Here is a 15,682-nt window from a genome sequence, read left to right on the forward strand (position 1 = left end):
GCATCCCTTTCTCTGTTTTCATCTGTGAGGCGCCCTTGTCTGAGTTTGCAGGTATACACCTAGCAAGCAAACAACAGGCACAATTGGTTAGATTTGTAGCTCACTTGTTGATTTAAAAAGCAACAAGTAAATTAAAATGAAGCATTTTATAGGCTTCATAACAGAGCATCAGCTTGTCAGCCTCAGTTCCCTCTCTTTGGGGCCAGACAGGCCATTGAGAACATCAGCATTTTGGTCCTTGAGTGAAAACAAAAGGTGGCATTTCACACCACTGGAGAGGCTCCTTCAGTCCTTCCACAGGCTGTGCTTTGTGATGTTGACAGTCTTGTGCATGAGCAAATGGAGGAGACTGGACAGTCACTGGGGTAAGCCAACAAGGTTTGTTTTATCAATGCTCAGAGATCACTGAGTAGGATTCCTGATGTGTGGGTGTGGATGACTGCTGGTAAAAGACTGGGATGAGTGTTGTTCTCCTAGAGGACTGCAGACCATTTCTGCCTGCAGGGCATCTCTGCTGAAGGAAATAGAATCAAACACGGTGGCATTTGTTGTCATATGGCTCCTCTGGACAGGGCTTTGGAGGAAAGGGTGCCTGGTCTGACATGAGCCCAAAGAGATTTGCAGAGTTGAAACTGACTTCTTTCTGATGCCTTTAAATGCAGAAACTCCCAGTGGGCAGGTGCAGTGATGGTGAATGCTCAGTAATTAACAGCTGTAAAACTTCTGGCATGGCTGGCCTTACTACAGCAGCGTTGTGCAAAAATCTGTCTCTTGACTTGTTTAGCTGGCTTGTTGTCTGTCCTGGGAGAGAAACAAAGTGATGGGAGGAAACAGCTCCTGAGGACAAAGCTCCTTAATTAGTTATTCTGTTTGGAAAGGTATCAAGAGGCTCCCATGTGGTGAATGTGTTGGAAACCCACTGTGTATCCCTTCCGCTTGACACCTGAGCTCTTGTTGGAACTGTGGTGGTGAGATGGGACATACTGATGGGGCCCCTTGAGTTCCTTACCTCTGCTGAGTGAGTTTCTGGAGGCTTCAGTCAGGTCTCCCAAACCACCTCTCTAGGCTAGAGAATAGGGACCCTGAAGAAGTTCAGGTTGTGTTTTGCAGGACACAGCTGGATCTCTGGGCAACACCTGTGGCCTTGATGTTCAGACCTACTTTAGGTCTTAGCTCTGTGACAGCTTCTGCCAAGCATCTTGGTCCTTGTTTCTGCAGGCAAGGCCTCCATGCTGCCACCCAGCATGTGCAGGCAAGGGAGCTGGTGTGCCCTCTGCCCTCACCCACGCCTGCATCCCCTCCCTGTGAGACAGAGGTAGGATGTTGGTGTCTGCTGGGGCTGGGTGCTTGCTCTCCCTCCTTCCTGCTCAAGGCTGGCAGATGGCTCCTGTTTGCTGGAGCTGTGTGGCTCTGGCTACTGGGCTGGGAGCAGCTGCTGCTGCCAGGCGGAAGCACTCGGCGAGGCTTTCCTAGACAGCTTTGAACAGGAGCCAGGAGCCCTCTCGCTACAGGAGAAAATCCACGAGGTCAGGAAATACAGCAGCTCCAGCTCCACGCTGGGTCTTGGCTTGGCACGCGGATCCCAGCCCTCCTCTTTCCAGACGGTGCTCCTGGAACTGCTCTCCTCCTTGCTGTCTCTCAACTGTTGCTTGACAGCCCTGTGTGTGGCTTTTGGGGGGTGTAGTAGTGGAGGGCTGCAGAGGTGATAAATCTGGATAGGGAAACACTAGATGGTGACCTGGATCAGACTTTCAGATCTTGAAGAACTTGCAGAAGATGGAAGAAGCATTTTCCTGCTCTGTGTGGGACTGGGAGGCTGTGCTTTTGTGTTTCACTCTGTTATTTTGTGGTCAGCTGTGTGTGGGCTCTGTGTTGGCTGCTGAGCAATAGAAACTGGAAATCCTCACATCAGGAGAAGCTTTCACAACCATCAACAGGCTGTAAGCCTCCATCCAGTGTGTCACCAGCATGAAAACTGGGGTGTCTGTTGCCATCTCTCTGACAGGAACCCCACTCTCTCTTCCCTGTGTCTGTTTTATAGGAAGCCAGAAACATTGCTTTTTGGCATGGTTGTTCCTTGAACCAGCCCCTATGGTGGTAGTGGTGATGGTGGTGATGTTTTTATGGCACTGAGGAACAGCCACCCCTCTGTTGAAACTGTGGGTGCATTGAAGAGCAGCCTTGCTCTTCCCATGTTCAGGAGCAAAAAAGTATGATGGGGCAGTTATGAGATGGTGTTGGTAAGCTCAAGCATAGGACCAGTTACCCAGCTCTGTGCCGAAGTTTGGCCATATTGAAATCTCTGCTTTCCTTGCAGCTTTTGGCTAGGCTGCTTCTTTCTGTGGAATTTGCCCATGCCCTGGTGTGCTGTTGGGTCTGCATGCTGCCCATGAGGAGCTTGCACTGGGGAAAGGAAGCAAGCTCCCCTGAGCATTGATTTCAGCCCACATTAATTGGGGCAGCTCTCATGCCCAGAGCTGTCCATCATTCCCCATGCTCTCACTCTGCATTAGTACATGTTTTACAGCAATGGCATGGAGCATGTAGGCTGGACCTGCCCTCCTTTGTGAGCCACAGAATCCCTCCTGCCACTGCAGGGGCGGGGATGGCAGAGCAGTGAAGAGTTAGCTGGGATGACAGCACCTTCGAGGGATGGTGTCAGTGAGCAGACACCAGCATTGCAGAGCTCTTCCCTGTAAATTGTCCATGTGCAGGTCACAAGCGGGGAGTAGCTCCTTTGTCCCCTTCTTTTCCCTGCCTCTTGGGTGCGTGGGGGACAAGATGTGGGTTTGTGTTTCTGTGGAGGAGCCAGACCTTAAAACTCTATGCTAAGGTGGTGATATGCAGGGTTTGCTGGTGTGTGCCTGCCCCTCTGCTGTGCACTGGAGCTCAGCTGGGGTCGGGAGCAGGGGAAGACACTCCAGCTAATGTGGGTGACCGCCTTGTCCCCCACCTCCTGGTGCAGTGTGGACCATAAAGCTGCTATGGCTGTGTGGGCTGGGGGTCTTCCAACGGAGTAGGCAGTGCCTTCCACTGGGGTGGTCTTGAGGGAGAACCCCCTCCTAGAGAACTTATGTTTTCTCCTCCCCTGGGGTGTCAAAGCTTTTCTCACTGCGTCAGCAAGTCCTACAGGCCTGGGCAGTTGTGCTGTTTTCCTTGAGCATCTTTGTGGCACCTGCTTCATCTTCAGATGCAAAGTCCGTGTGTTTTGCTGGGGGATGGAGATCTCCCTGCTCTGTAATGAAAGGTGGGAGCTAGTGGCAGTGTTTCTTCAGACCCTCAGGACCCCTCTGTGTTCAGCTGTGAAGCTGTTTGCTGAAGGAACGATTCCCTCCCTGACAGCCGTGCTGGTGGAGGTGGTCAGTCGACATTTGCTCCTCAGTCCCCTTTTCATCCTGTCTCTTCCCAGAGAGATGAGAAGCCTGAGGTGGGGAATCTCTCTTGTCCCTGAGAAGCAGTGCATGTGAGAACAACATTACATTGAGGGCATGCATTAACAGAGCAGAGTAACGTGTGTACACAGTCAATTAGTGAGATCACGCAGATTCTCTCCTGTAGCCTTGCTTTCAATCTGCAGCTCTTCCCTGGCTCCAGAACAGAGGCACATTGAACTTTCAGAGGAAGCAGTGTCACTTTCAGTTAGGCACCTAGGGTATGACATTATTTGCACTTCGTTTCCCCCCACCGTCACCACTTTTCCATCATATTTAACTGCTTCTCCAGCACAGGAAATCAGAGGTCCTGCTTGGCATCGTATTTGTCACCCCCTCGTTTTTGCACCCCCTCGTTTGCCCTTCTTTAGGATTCCAGATGCTGAGAAGGGCATGAGCTTTGTTTGCCTTTCTGCTATGAAGACAGCAGCTCGAGAAAGAGCTTTGGCAAGAGATGGTTGTGTCTGGTTGCTCCCTGCTCAAGAGGGAGATGGAACTGTCTGGGTGGTTTAGGGTTGCAGTCGGGAGGGGATTGAAGGCAAAACCTTCTGGCTTCCTTGCTATTAGATCATTGCTGTCTTAGCAAATGCATCAGCTGTGGTCTGGGTCTAGAACAGCCTTTGCTGGCACAGTTTGTAGCAGTTTCCAGAGTTTAGGAGCAGGGCCTGGCAAGCCTGGAGAGGAGGGTGGAGTGATTTAACTATCTGGGCTGGGAGGATGGAGGAGGGGCTTCTAATCCCTGTGAACACTGAAGGCTGTCTGACAAGGGGAACTGTGAGCTTGTCTTCCTGCTACCTCCTGCATTTTGGGTGGCTCTGGCTTCCCCAGAGCTTGCAGATGGTGGCTGAGAATGAGTATCTGACCCTGGAGTGACTTCCAGTGGGCAGGGCTTGCAGTCCAATGAGGGTGGATTTCTATTTAAACCTTTAGAGTTTTGTAATCTTCCTGAGTTAGTTCCTCTTTCTCAGCAGACTTGGAGCAGAAATTTAAGGGAGGAGCTGGGGGGATGTGAATCTTCTGCTGCTGAAGGGCCATGGGAGGTATACAGTACTGCAGAAGTGTGGTTTGCTCGTCCTGACCCTAACCATCACTGTCAGTCAGCACCTTTTGTGACAGCATCTCTTTCCCCCCTGTTGGGTGTGCTAAATTGAGTTCAGGGAGCAGAGATGCCCCTTCTGCAGTCCTCCCTCTCACCGTAGTAGCACTGTTAGCTGGAGGACAGGCAGAGGGTGTGGATGTGCCACTGTCTCAGCCCTACTGTGTGGTTTGAGGTTTTACACAGCCTTGAGGGTGAAGACATGGAGGTAGCAGTGTGTTTGGGCAGGGCTGGACCTTTTCCCCTGCTCCTGTGGGAATTGACATCCCAACATCATTGGCCAAGGGTTTCAAATCTATCTAAAGATTTTCAGATCATCAGCTTGAGATAAGGTAAACTGGGGACAGTGCTGAGCACTTCTGCAAAACCAGACTTCTTACACTGGTTGCTTTAGGGGTTGATGTACACAGCGTGTACCTCTTGTTTTCTCATCAGTAATACTTTCCTATTGAAGTTTGCTCAAGGAACCTGTGAAGTTTGCATCCAGATGGTCAGGTTGAAGGATTGCAACAGAACACAGGATGAACAGAGTTTTTCTATTTGGTTTGATGGATTATTTTGCCCATTTTAAAGTAACCTCTCTTAGCATAGACCATGTAACCTCTCTTAGCAAATGACCATGTTTGTCCTTGCAGGTGGTGGTGCTCCTGGAAGTCCTGAGCTGGGGTCAGCTGGAAGATGACTGAATACAAGCTGGTGGTGGTGGGAGCAGGTGGTGTTGGGAAGAGTGCTTTGACGATACAGCTCATTCAGAACCATTTTGTTGATGAGTATGACCCCACGATAGAGGTAAGTGGCTCTGGGCATGGGGTCAGTCTGTCTGCATGTTTTCCACTTGCTTTTCTCCACCTGGTCTCCCGCCCAGAGCATGCTCAGTTTGGTCTCAAGTCTGAACTTGAGCAGGGATGTTCCTCTGCTTTGCAGAGCTATTCTGAGTCACTATGTGTGTGTGTTCAGAGGTCGCAGAGACTGACTGAACATCTCCTGCAGAAGGGTAGTGGTGTCTGCTGAGGAGAGGTGACATGGGAGACAGCAGAGACAGGCAGAGCAGGGCAGGGGCTGAGAGGCAGCACAAAAGTCTTCCTTTCTGATGAGATGACAACATAGGGAGGGATTAAAGATTTAGAATTGAAGAGCCATTTTGTGCCTGTGCTTCCATTTCTCCTCCTGTGAAATCGGAGTAAATGTATTGACTTTTTCTGCAGGATGTTTTGAGCTTTACTGATGAAATGGGTTTTATCAGAGCTTGGTTGTATTATGTATGTCTTGCAGTTTGAGCAAGACGTGCTGAGCAGCTGAACTGCCGTGGCTCCCAGAGTGCTGCCTCTGCTTCTTCACAAGGCTGATGTGTGTGTCTCAGTCGGTGTGGATGGCAGCACTGACCTATCTAGCTCAGCACCCTGCCTGAAGAAGCAGGCAGGGACCCTGTGGTCCTCACAGGCTGTATGGGGGCAGAGGGGGATTCAGTCTTCAATATCCATTGTGCTATTATTATTTTCTTTAATTTTTCAAAAATATATTCCATTCTCCGTCTGCTTTCACCATAGTTAGCGATGTGCTAATTAGCCTCTGCATGACTTATACCTTTGTTGGGTGAGACGTAGGCAGTAGCCAGTGCTCTGCATGAGGAGTAAAGTCCACCCTGGGAAGGCAAATTGCAGCTCTGTCATGCCCCTTGAACAACAACCTCCCTGTCTGCAGTCCTGAAGGATTCTCTACCAGATGTGTATAAATGCAGCTGTGGTTTCTGTAGTTATTATTATCATAATGGCTAAAGGCCCCAGCTGGGATGAGAAATCTATTCTGGTAGGTGTTGTATGTGTAGTCCCCACCCTGAAGAGCTTACATAAACAAGCAAGACAAGGCTTGGTAGAAAGGCAGAAATAGTCTTACAGTCCTACAGACGGGAAGGAGAGAAAGCACTTAAAAAGCACATGCTATTACATCATTTGGCCAAGGTCACCTAGAACGTCCATGGCAGAGACTGGAATTTAATTTAGGGCTCCTGACTCTCCTTGCTTATGGATGCAATTGCCTTTGTCCCCAGCTCCTCTCCCCTCATGTGGCTGTCCCCAGTAGTATTGTGTACTTTTCTCAGAAAACCTTTCCAGGTTGTTTTTGCTAAAAGAGTGGTCATGGAGAGCACCCTCCTTGGGGAGACGTCTGCAAGGATGCATCCTCTCTTGGACCTTAGGTGGGCAGAGGTAACTCTTACCCAGTGATGTGTTGGGTTTTGGCATCCTGTGGTTTTTGTCTCCAGCTGCCTGCTCCCCGTACATACCCTGCAGGGAATTTTCTCCATGTAAACAGGCAGCAGGGAATGTAAACCTTGCATGGCATTTCCCAGCACACCCTCTTCACCCTACGCACTACTGCAGTGCTCTGGGAGACGCCTGCTCTCTCCTCCACTGTTCACTCCAGCCCCATTCTGTTCTTCTCCTCTTCCAAAAGCTGCCACAGGCTGCTCTTCAGCTCTCTCACCCCTGGTACTTTTCCACCTGCGGGTACCACCAGCCCTGATGCCTTTGCAGCTCCCTTGGTTATACCCTGCTTTTGCTGCTACCCCAGCCAACTACTGATTCATTTCAGGGTGATTCCTTTTAATTATGCTTCATTTTATGGGGATTTAAGAGACCGAGAGCTACCTGCCAGCCATCCAAATGTGACCAACAAACCACCTTCCTGTGACTAAGCTGCTTTGGATCATGCCCAGGAGCTGACTATGACTGTTCAGCCAGCTAACAAGCAGTACAGCACTGCTGAAATGAGCAGGATAAAAGGTGGGGGGGGGGGGCGGGGAAAGATGATACGTGCATGGAGCAAAGGCATTGCCCACCGCCCACATGGATTGAGCACAGGCTGTGCTGCAAAGTGGGGTGCAAGAAGATTGGGGTACACTGAGAAGATGTTCCCCAGAGCAGGAGGCATGGAGGTTTGTTCCTTGTCTGGGGGTAGAGACCCTGACTGGGTATCTGCTCCCCTCCTACCCTCCTGATTCACCAGTGCAAATGTTTGGCTCTGTAACTCAACACTGTCCACCCCAACACAGCACACTCTCACAGGCCAGCTCTTGGGCTGCCAGGACACCTTAGGACCTTTGTTTTGGGAACAGGAGGGCCAAGGCAGCAAGGAAAGGTATGTCACTGGCACTGTCCCATGGTGAATAAGCAGGGATGGAATAAAGAGTTTCACTCTGTTGAGAAATTTTTCGGTTCATCTTCCAGCTCTTAGCAGCCAGATAGTAATGGGCTGCCCAAACCTCTGGTCATGCATGTCCTGACTGTAGTGCTTTGCAAATGGGCCTCTTGGCCTGGTCCCCCGGCACAGCTGGGATGCTCCCGACATCCGCCTGGGATCTTGAGTCTGAGCCCCAAACAGATATTGTTTCTGCTGCCTGGCACTTCACAGCTGGGTCTGGCTGCATTCCCCTCTGCTCAGAGTGGGGTGGGACAGAGGAGCAGAGGAGCACTGAGGCTGCAGGGTGCTGGTGCGGGCTAGTGGCAGCCATGTCACTTGGTCATGTGGCAGGGACAGCTGAGCTGCCATCCTGAGCTTCCTGGGGAGGGGGAGATTGAATGAAGCTGTACACAAAGCATTGATGAGGAGAGCTTGTCCCCTTCCTTTGCAAAGCGTCCTCTGCAAGATTGTTTTATGTCTCTGCCTTGTAAGCCAGACTGGCCTTATGAGTGGTCTGTTGATGACCTGAGCTGAGGTGTGGGATGTCTTCTCTGTCAGCATGCTGGGTGCTGGTGAAACGTCCTGGAACTGGGGACCTGGCAATTAACTGTGAGCGTGTGTGCTGAGAGGCTGATCCTCTGTCCCAAGCCAAGGTGCAGAAATAGGAGGATGCTTTGTGGGGCAGAGAAGGCACTCAGGTCCCCTTGCACAAAGGAGGCTCCAGATACATTATTGATTAGAAATGGGAGCACATTCCTGCAGGGCAGCCTGCCAGTTGCCTTCAGAGCAGTTGGCTGAAAGCCAGCCTTTCACTCCATGCTTATTCTCAATGGGTCAGCAGTCCACTTTTTGGGAAGGCACAACTGAGAAGGTCGTGGCAGAGCAGATCTTGTCTCTTATTTCACAGCCCTCTCTGCAAGGTGAGGAAAGACTTTAATTAGCCCCAGCAAATGACGTTGTTGTAACAAACCAAAGGATAGAGGCCATGTTGGCCCCATTCCCTTTCTGTGCTGCTGCTGGTCCTGTTGGTGCCCTTTGCTGTGTCAGCTGTTTGTCTGCAGACCTGCAAAGCTCATCTGATAACATTGTTGTGGTCACTGGAAGAGCAACCGACATTTGAATTAATTTTAAACTGCAGCCGTAGCCTCTGTGAGTGGCTGCAAAGCACTATGTGGTTGTACTGCTGACTTGTACTTTTTTCATACCTTTCATTTTGGCTTCCTTCTCTTGCTGATAGCTGAAGATGCTGCACTGTCCACAGGAGATGGCTGTTGGAGAGGGATGAGGGATGTCCTCTGTACAGGGCTGCCCCACAGCATCCCTGCTGATGAGACTGGGCACAGGGAGAAGCGTAGTGGGGAGGAGCAGTGCTTTGAGGAGCCTGCTGTGAAAATGAAACCTTTTGAGGGATGCTCTGGGTGATTTCCAGACCTTCTCACATCTATGACAAGTTGTGATTGCCTTTGCTGCAGGGAAAACCCCCAACTTCAAAGGACCTGCTTGGATAGTTCTTACCTCTCAAGCAGCCCTCTGGGCACAGACTGGTTGTGGGAAACACCCTGTTCACAGTGTGATTTTATTTTATTTTTTCTCATGTTTAAAGAAGAGGTTTACCATCAAACCCCGTCTGAAACCTTACTGATGGCAGTATTGCCCCTGGTGCCTGATTTGAGATGCATTGGAGGCATTGGATTTCCAGGTTATCTTAACACTTTCTAGGCCTGCAGATCACAGATAGTGACTGGAAGCCCTGACTGGCCAGAGCTCCGTCCTGAATGTCCTTCCTCATCCAGCAGAAGGAATTAGAGCTGAGACTAAACAATGTCTTCTTGGCATTGAAATACTTGTTGAGGGCTATGTAGTGTGATAGAGATGAAGCTGCACCTGGTCTGCCAGCGGCAAGGCTGGGAATGGGGAGAGCAAGCTGGGAGCTGTCTTCCCTGTGGTTCTGACAGATGAGGAGAAACCTGCTTAGCTGCTCCCTTTTTCCTTTGTTTTTTTTTTTTATTATTTTTTCTTTCCCTCCTGTTTTTGAAAGAGATTGAGTCGTCTCTAATGGAAGCTGAATACAGGCAGAGCATGACCTGGCATCTTCCCAGGGATGCACTCGCTGCATCCCTTTGTTTAGCCAGATCCAAGCTCTCCCTTAATGTATCCTCCTTCCTTTCCCTCTCCTGGCCTGCAGGATTCCTACAGAAAGCAAGTAGTCATCGATGGAGAGACCTGTTTGTTAGACATCTTGGACACTGCAGGGCAGGAGGAGTACAGTGCCATGAGAGACCAGTACATGAGAACGGGGGAAGGATTCCTGTGTGTCTTCGCCATCAACAACACCAAGTCCTTTGAAGATATTCACCAGTATAGGTCAGTATCCTGGGAAGGGCCCTTTCCCACTTGCCCTGTGCAAAGGGGAGGCCTTGCTGCTGCAGTCTCCTGGCCACTCTTTTAAGTCAGGCCCCTGGTGGTAGAAGGACAGACTGCCAGCAAAGACAATTAGCTCAAGTGGCCGTTCCCCAGGGAAGAGACAGCGCAGACAGCTAATGTCAGTGACTCCAATAAAACCCTTCCAAAGGGATTGCTTGTGGCCTTTGGGGACCTGGTAATGCAATGTTTAAGTGTTTATGGTGACTAAAGAGAGAGCTGAGCTGTATGACCCCCCTCCCTTCCCTCCCTAATTAGTGGAATTGCTTTGTTCGTGCAATCGATCTCAGCGACTTCTGCTGGCCCCAGAGCTGGGAGAGGAGGCTGGGAAGGACACAGAGAGCTGCTTGCCCTGCTGTCCAGTGTCACGACCAGGCTGCGGTCTACCAGCTGCACACGTGTGGAGAGACTCCTGCCCCACTGGAGCTTGGTTTCAGCCAGGGCAAAGATGGAGCAGAAGGGGAGTCAGGGCTCCAGTGAGGTGATTTGCCCAAGCAGATGTATGGGGAAGTGGTGACGAAGCAGGGACACCATCCCAGTACCTGTCCCAATTCTCCTCTCTGTTGATGTCACCCCTGCAGAGCTGAAGAGTCAAGGGGGTGATGTAAACACAGCAGGAATCTTCCCTCTTTACCCCGATGCTACTTTAGGGAGGGATCACTCTGCTTGTGCCTTCTTCTGAGCCTTGGCTGCTATGGCAGGGCCTTGCAGAGGATGCAGGAGATGGCTCTGCCTGGCCCTGCACTGCCCACAAGGGACTGTGTATTCCAGTCCCTCATCATAAACCAGGGTCCCAGTAATCCTGTTCTCAGGACAGGCACATCCCTTCCTTGCTCCATAGTCAGAGGTGCTGCTTGGAGCTGCTGAGATGCTTCAGTCTCATCCAAAAGGCTGTTCAGTGTAATAGTTGCACAGGTGCACTAATTTGGCTTCTTTTAGCTGAACCAAAGAACAAAGGATGGGATTTTCCTAAAGCACCTGAGGGATTGAGCAACATTCATCCTTGTGCTGGGGCTGGTGCCTGTGAATTGCTCGTAGGATGGCTTGATTTCAAGCCATCATGATGTAAATCATTATCTTTCATCTCCTTTAGCCTGTGCTCTTTGTGTTTGCACTTTTAAAAGAATATTCCCCAGAGAAATGCTGGCTCTCCCTGGTAGTAACCATTTGGAGGTATCTCTTTTCAGCTAAGTGTAGCCTGTGCACTAAATTTAGTACTTGCATTTGCTGATCAGGATGTTACACAGAACATTTAAATGGCTTTATGGCATATCATGCATATAGTCAGACTTGATTTCTATGTTCTACTACATTAGAAAAAGATGATTGATTCTTTTGTGCGTGAATGTCCAGCTCCTTTGAATTCAATTAAAATGCAGAAATTGGCATTTTAAATCTTTTATTTGTTAAATTAAAACCATGTTAAATGTTCTGGACCCATAAGCGAAAAAAAAAAAGCTGTTTTGCATCTGAAGTTAAATGATTTATTAAGCAAAGGAAGTTATTATCTATCAGAAGGGAATTGAATGGATTTTTTGTGGTCATAATGGCCTTCAAGATTTCTAGAAGTGATAGATCTCATCCTCGCCCACCTAGTTTTAGATCCAATGTTGGAATGAAGAAGTGAGCGTTACAGCTTTTTTAGTTCCCAGTTGGTTTCTCAACTTTGAGTGACCTGAACTAAACTGAAAGGGAGCAAATACTGCCTGTGCATCTGCAGAAAAGGTTACAGCTGCCAAAAGCTGCTTTATCAGCTCAGCAAATTCTGGTTGCAGGTGATATTTTTTTCCCCATTTGGGGGGGATTACTTGACCTAAAATGTTGGAAATAGCACAGGTAACTGCTTGAGAATTAATTTTTAACTTAAACTATCTTAAGCTCATGTCTTAATATAGATTGTCGTAATTCAAGTTGTTTTGTAAATAGCTGCATTTAAAGAGCACAAGTATTTTTAGTTTTCATTTCCAGAAGTGCCCTGTTTTGCTGTTTACTCACTTGTGTGCCATAGTCATTTACATTTTCCTGAAAGCTCAACACAAGGCATTGAACAGGAGCGAGGGGTAGCTGTCAAATCTTAACAAACAAACTGGTGGGGAGTGTTCTGGACCTGCTCCTTCACTTCTTCTCACTTCCTCCTCCTCTTGCAGGGAGCAGATCAAGAGGGTGAAAGACTCAGATGATGTTCCCATGGTGCTGGTAGGGAATAAATGTGACCTCCCTGCGCGGACAGTGGAGACCCGGCAAGCGCAGGACCTGGCCCGGAGCTACGGGATCCCCTACATAGAAACATCTGCCAAAACCAGACAGGTAGGAGGAGACTTTTAAACAAAATGCTCTTTCTCTTTTCTCTCCTCCATTGCTGCCCTGGAGGGGTAGGAAGGGGCAGGCACCACCTTGCAGACAGATGGGTGTTAGGGCTGGGCTGAGTTACTTCCTCAAGGCTAAGTGCTCTCTCCCTCAGGATGTTCCCTCCCAGTCCAGGCTTGAGCCTCCCATCACAAGAAGTGCATAATCATGCTGTGGCAGCAGTGAAGAGAAGATGCCTTCCCAGGGCTTTCTCCAAGGCTCTGGAATAATCTTCATAGTCACTGCAGGTCAGCTAAGCTCAAGTCGCTTGGTTAACTTCATCCATGGTCTATTTTGGCAGAACATACCAGTTTGGAAAGGACCATGGGGAGCTCCCAGAGCACAGAGGTGGAACTGACACCTTCATTGGTCTCAGTGGTGGGTTTTCTCTTGGGTGATAGACCTCATTCAGACTGCTGAAAGCTGATGAATCTCAGGGACTTTAGAGATCCTTATCCTCATGGTTGCTCATTCAATTTTGCTCTCTCTTTGAGGGCCACACTCAGGTCTTGTTAGTCTTCCCAGCTTGGTTCTGTACCTTTAACTGCACTCTGCACTGCTGGACAGTGCTAGGGACACCTTGCTGGGGAGCAGAGCCCTCTCCTCTCTCCACTGGCCCTCCTCAGAGTGGGCAGCTGCTTCAAGCCATGCTTTTCCCCCAGGGCGTTGAGGATGCCTTCTACACCTTGGTGCGGGAGATCCGGCAGCACAAGCTGCGCAAGCTGAACCCCCCAGATGAGAGCGGCCCCGGCTGCATGAACTGTAAATGTGTGGTATCGTGACTATGGTAAGTGGTGGAAGCAGGACATGAGGTGCAGTGGGGGAATGTTGGAAATAGGGCAGGAGGTGAGTGCAGATGCACTAGCCTACAAACAAGTGCAACAGGATCAATTTCAGCAGCAGGTATTGTTTAATGAAACACCTTTCGGATTGATATAGCGTTTTTCTGTGAAAACATAGGTAAGTCAAAATTCCCACTTCCCTGAGGAAGTGTGTGGCAGGAAGGGGTTGTTGATTTCTTCCCCTCATTTTGTGCAACAAAATTCTATACAACTGAATATTTTAAAAAATAATATTTTGTTGTGCTTTCCCCAGGAAAGCTTCTTCCCATGCTGCTGCTCTGAAAGAGGAGTTAAACTGGTGTTGAAGGTGTACAGATCACTGCATACTCACTAGACTGACTCTAGAAGGGTTCAGATAAAGAGCTGGCTGGGTGCATTGCCTCCTAATGCACACACATAAATTGCCTCATCCTAAAGCTTTAGAGCAGACCTGTCTCGCTGTGAAAAGTCCCGTGTTCCTCAGAAGAGTTTTCCCCATTAGATAAATCCCCTGGGCTATTTGGAACTGATGCAATGTTGAGAATTAGCCATAAGGGGGCTGTTTGCTTTTATAAATTGTGTGTGCTGGAGCCAGAAACAGTATTTTTCAGATTGTTTATGTTCACTTGCCTGTTTTTCTTTTTTCTTTCCTCTTTTTTTTTTTTAATGATGAGTTTATTTAAAACACTGCTGGATAGCAGTCAGGGAGAGTTCCTATTATTGTCTCTGCATGTGCTGGCTGGCTTTAAGTGAAAGGCCTGGGAACATCTGTCTGTATAACCAACTCCTTTCATGGCAGAAAGTTAGAGAGGGGTATCTAGGGATGAGTCCACAAAGAAGATCTATATCTAAGGATGTCTGGGACTGGGACAAATGCATGCAAGAATATTGCCCTTAATGTCTTTTGGGCATTCTCCCAAGCATCCAGACTGGCCCTTTACCCCTTTAAATAACTGTGGAGTCCTAAAGAGAAGTGCACTGTATACAGAGATGGTGTTAAGAGGGTCTCGTGAAGGTGGAGATGAACAGTAGGTTTTCTGTGACACTTCTTGATCTAGAGGCCATGAGCATAGCAAAGCTCTTTCTCCTGCCCCCCACTCCCAAGGAAAAAACCCCAAAAAACAGTGCTGGCAACATTTGCTTCCTATGAGCAAACACCCACCCCAGAACCCCACCCCTCCGCTCCCAGCTGAGGCGTGTGAGGTCGGCTGGGGGCCGAGCTGAATGCTGTGCCCAGCACACTTATCACTGCTAAGGGAGATTTTCCAGATGTTTGTGTCCTCCAGATGTTCAGGAGCGTTTCCTCCGGATGGGGATATGAGCTCAAAGGCTTGTTTCCTGCTCTGGAAACTGAAAACAGCTGACGGCATGGGCTTGGCAGGCACTGCTGCTCCCTTACACCGACTGCCAGGAGCCCAATCCTTGTCCCAGCCTGGTGGCAGCACCAGCTTGGGCAAGAAGGGCTGGGAAAGGGTCACTTGGAAACACTCCTCTCTGTTAAGAGAACATGCCTTGCAAGTTGCCTGTGTCTTTTTCTGCTCAGGCAGAAAGTGGAAACCAGACATCTCAGCTTAATCTAGCTGTAGTGCCCAAGAGCAGAGAGGGAGGAACATCAAGGCACAAAAGGAGAAGTGAGCCAAAGACATGCTGGCATTTTGGGAGAAGGGTGGGTGTTGGTGGGTGTTGTGGCCAAAAAAATTTGGCTGCATTTGCCCTGGACTCATATTGTGGTTCCCATCATCCCTGGAGGAGGTGGAAAGATCTTTGCCAGACAGTGCCCCCTCCCACAAGGAGGTTCAGAAAGAGGCAGAAGGTCTGGTGTGGTGCCCAAAGCTCACCCATCACTCCACTGACTCCAAGACTTGTTCCCTTCAGCAGATGTACAGATGCTTTGCTGAGACAGGCCCAGACCTCTAAGACCTGTGTAGCCTTTTGCCTTTGCTCTGTGGGCACTAACAGGGTCATCCCAAAATGTGAGGAAATGGGAACAGCCCCGCTTGCTCTGACGGGGAATGGGTGCTCATGAGTGTCCTCTTCTGTTTCAGCTGTCTGGACCGTGTCTTGGCGACGTTCCCACTGTGCAGTGTGCAAGGAAAGAGGTGAAGCAAAGGAAGAAGCAAAAAAAGGATTCAGAGGAGGAGTATTGGTGGGAGGAGAGGAGCAGGAGGAAGAGGACGGGGGAGCATGTGGCCCTCCATGGACTATCTCGCACTTCACCCAAGCCTGCGGCAAACAATTTTTTTTTTTTATCCCCATCCCCTCATCCTTTGGCCTCCTCCCACCCCGGCAACTGTACAAAGCCACAGATTGAATCACAGTAAATTATTATTTGATCGTCTCAACAAATCACCTTGATGGCTGTGTCCTCCTTCCAGAGGCGGCTGCTGCTG

General features: G+C 49.4%; 1 protein-coding gene across 2 annotated transcripts in view; it reads left to right on the plus strand.

Moving 5' to 3' along the window:
- Positions 1-15,638, plus strand: part of HRAS (HRas proto-oncogene, GTPase) — a 40,120-nt gene extending 24,482 nt beyond the window's left edge. For both annotated transcript variants that reach the window (XM_041481261.1, XM_041481259.1), the window contains 5 exons: positions 5,163-5,316; positions 9,890-10,068; positions 12,273-12,432; positions 13,134-13,258; positions 15,338-15,638. In XM_041481261.1, the coding sequence (XP_041337195.1) occupies positions 5,206-5,316; positions 9,890-10,068; positions 12,273-12,432; positions 13,134-13,253 (570 nt within the window). In that variant the 5' untranslated portion in view covers positions 5,163-5,205 and the 3' untranslated portion in view covers positions 13,254-13,258; positions 15,338-15,638. The remainder of the gene's footprint in view (positions 1-5,162; positions 5,317-9,889; positions 10,069-12,272; positions 12,433-13,133; positions 13,259-15,337) is intronic.
- Positions 15,639-15,682: the final 44 nt, after the last annotated feature.

This window comes from Pyrgilauda ruficollis, unplaced genomic scaffold (genome assembly GCF_017590135.1).
Source record: "Pyrgilauda ruficollis isolate IOZ18807 unplaced genomic scaffold, ASM1759013v1 scaffold55, whole genome shotgun sequence".
Lineage (NCBI taxonomy): Eukaryota > Metazoa > Chordata > Aves > Passeriformes > Passeridae > Pyrgilauda > Pyrgilauda ruficollis.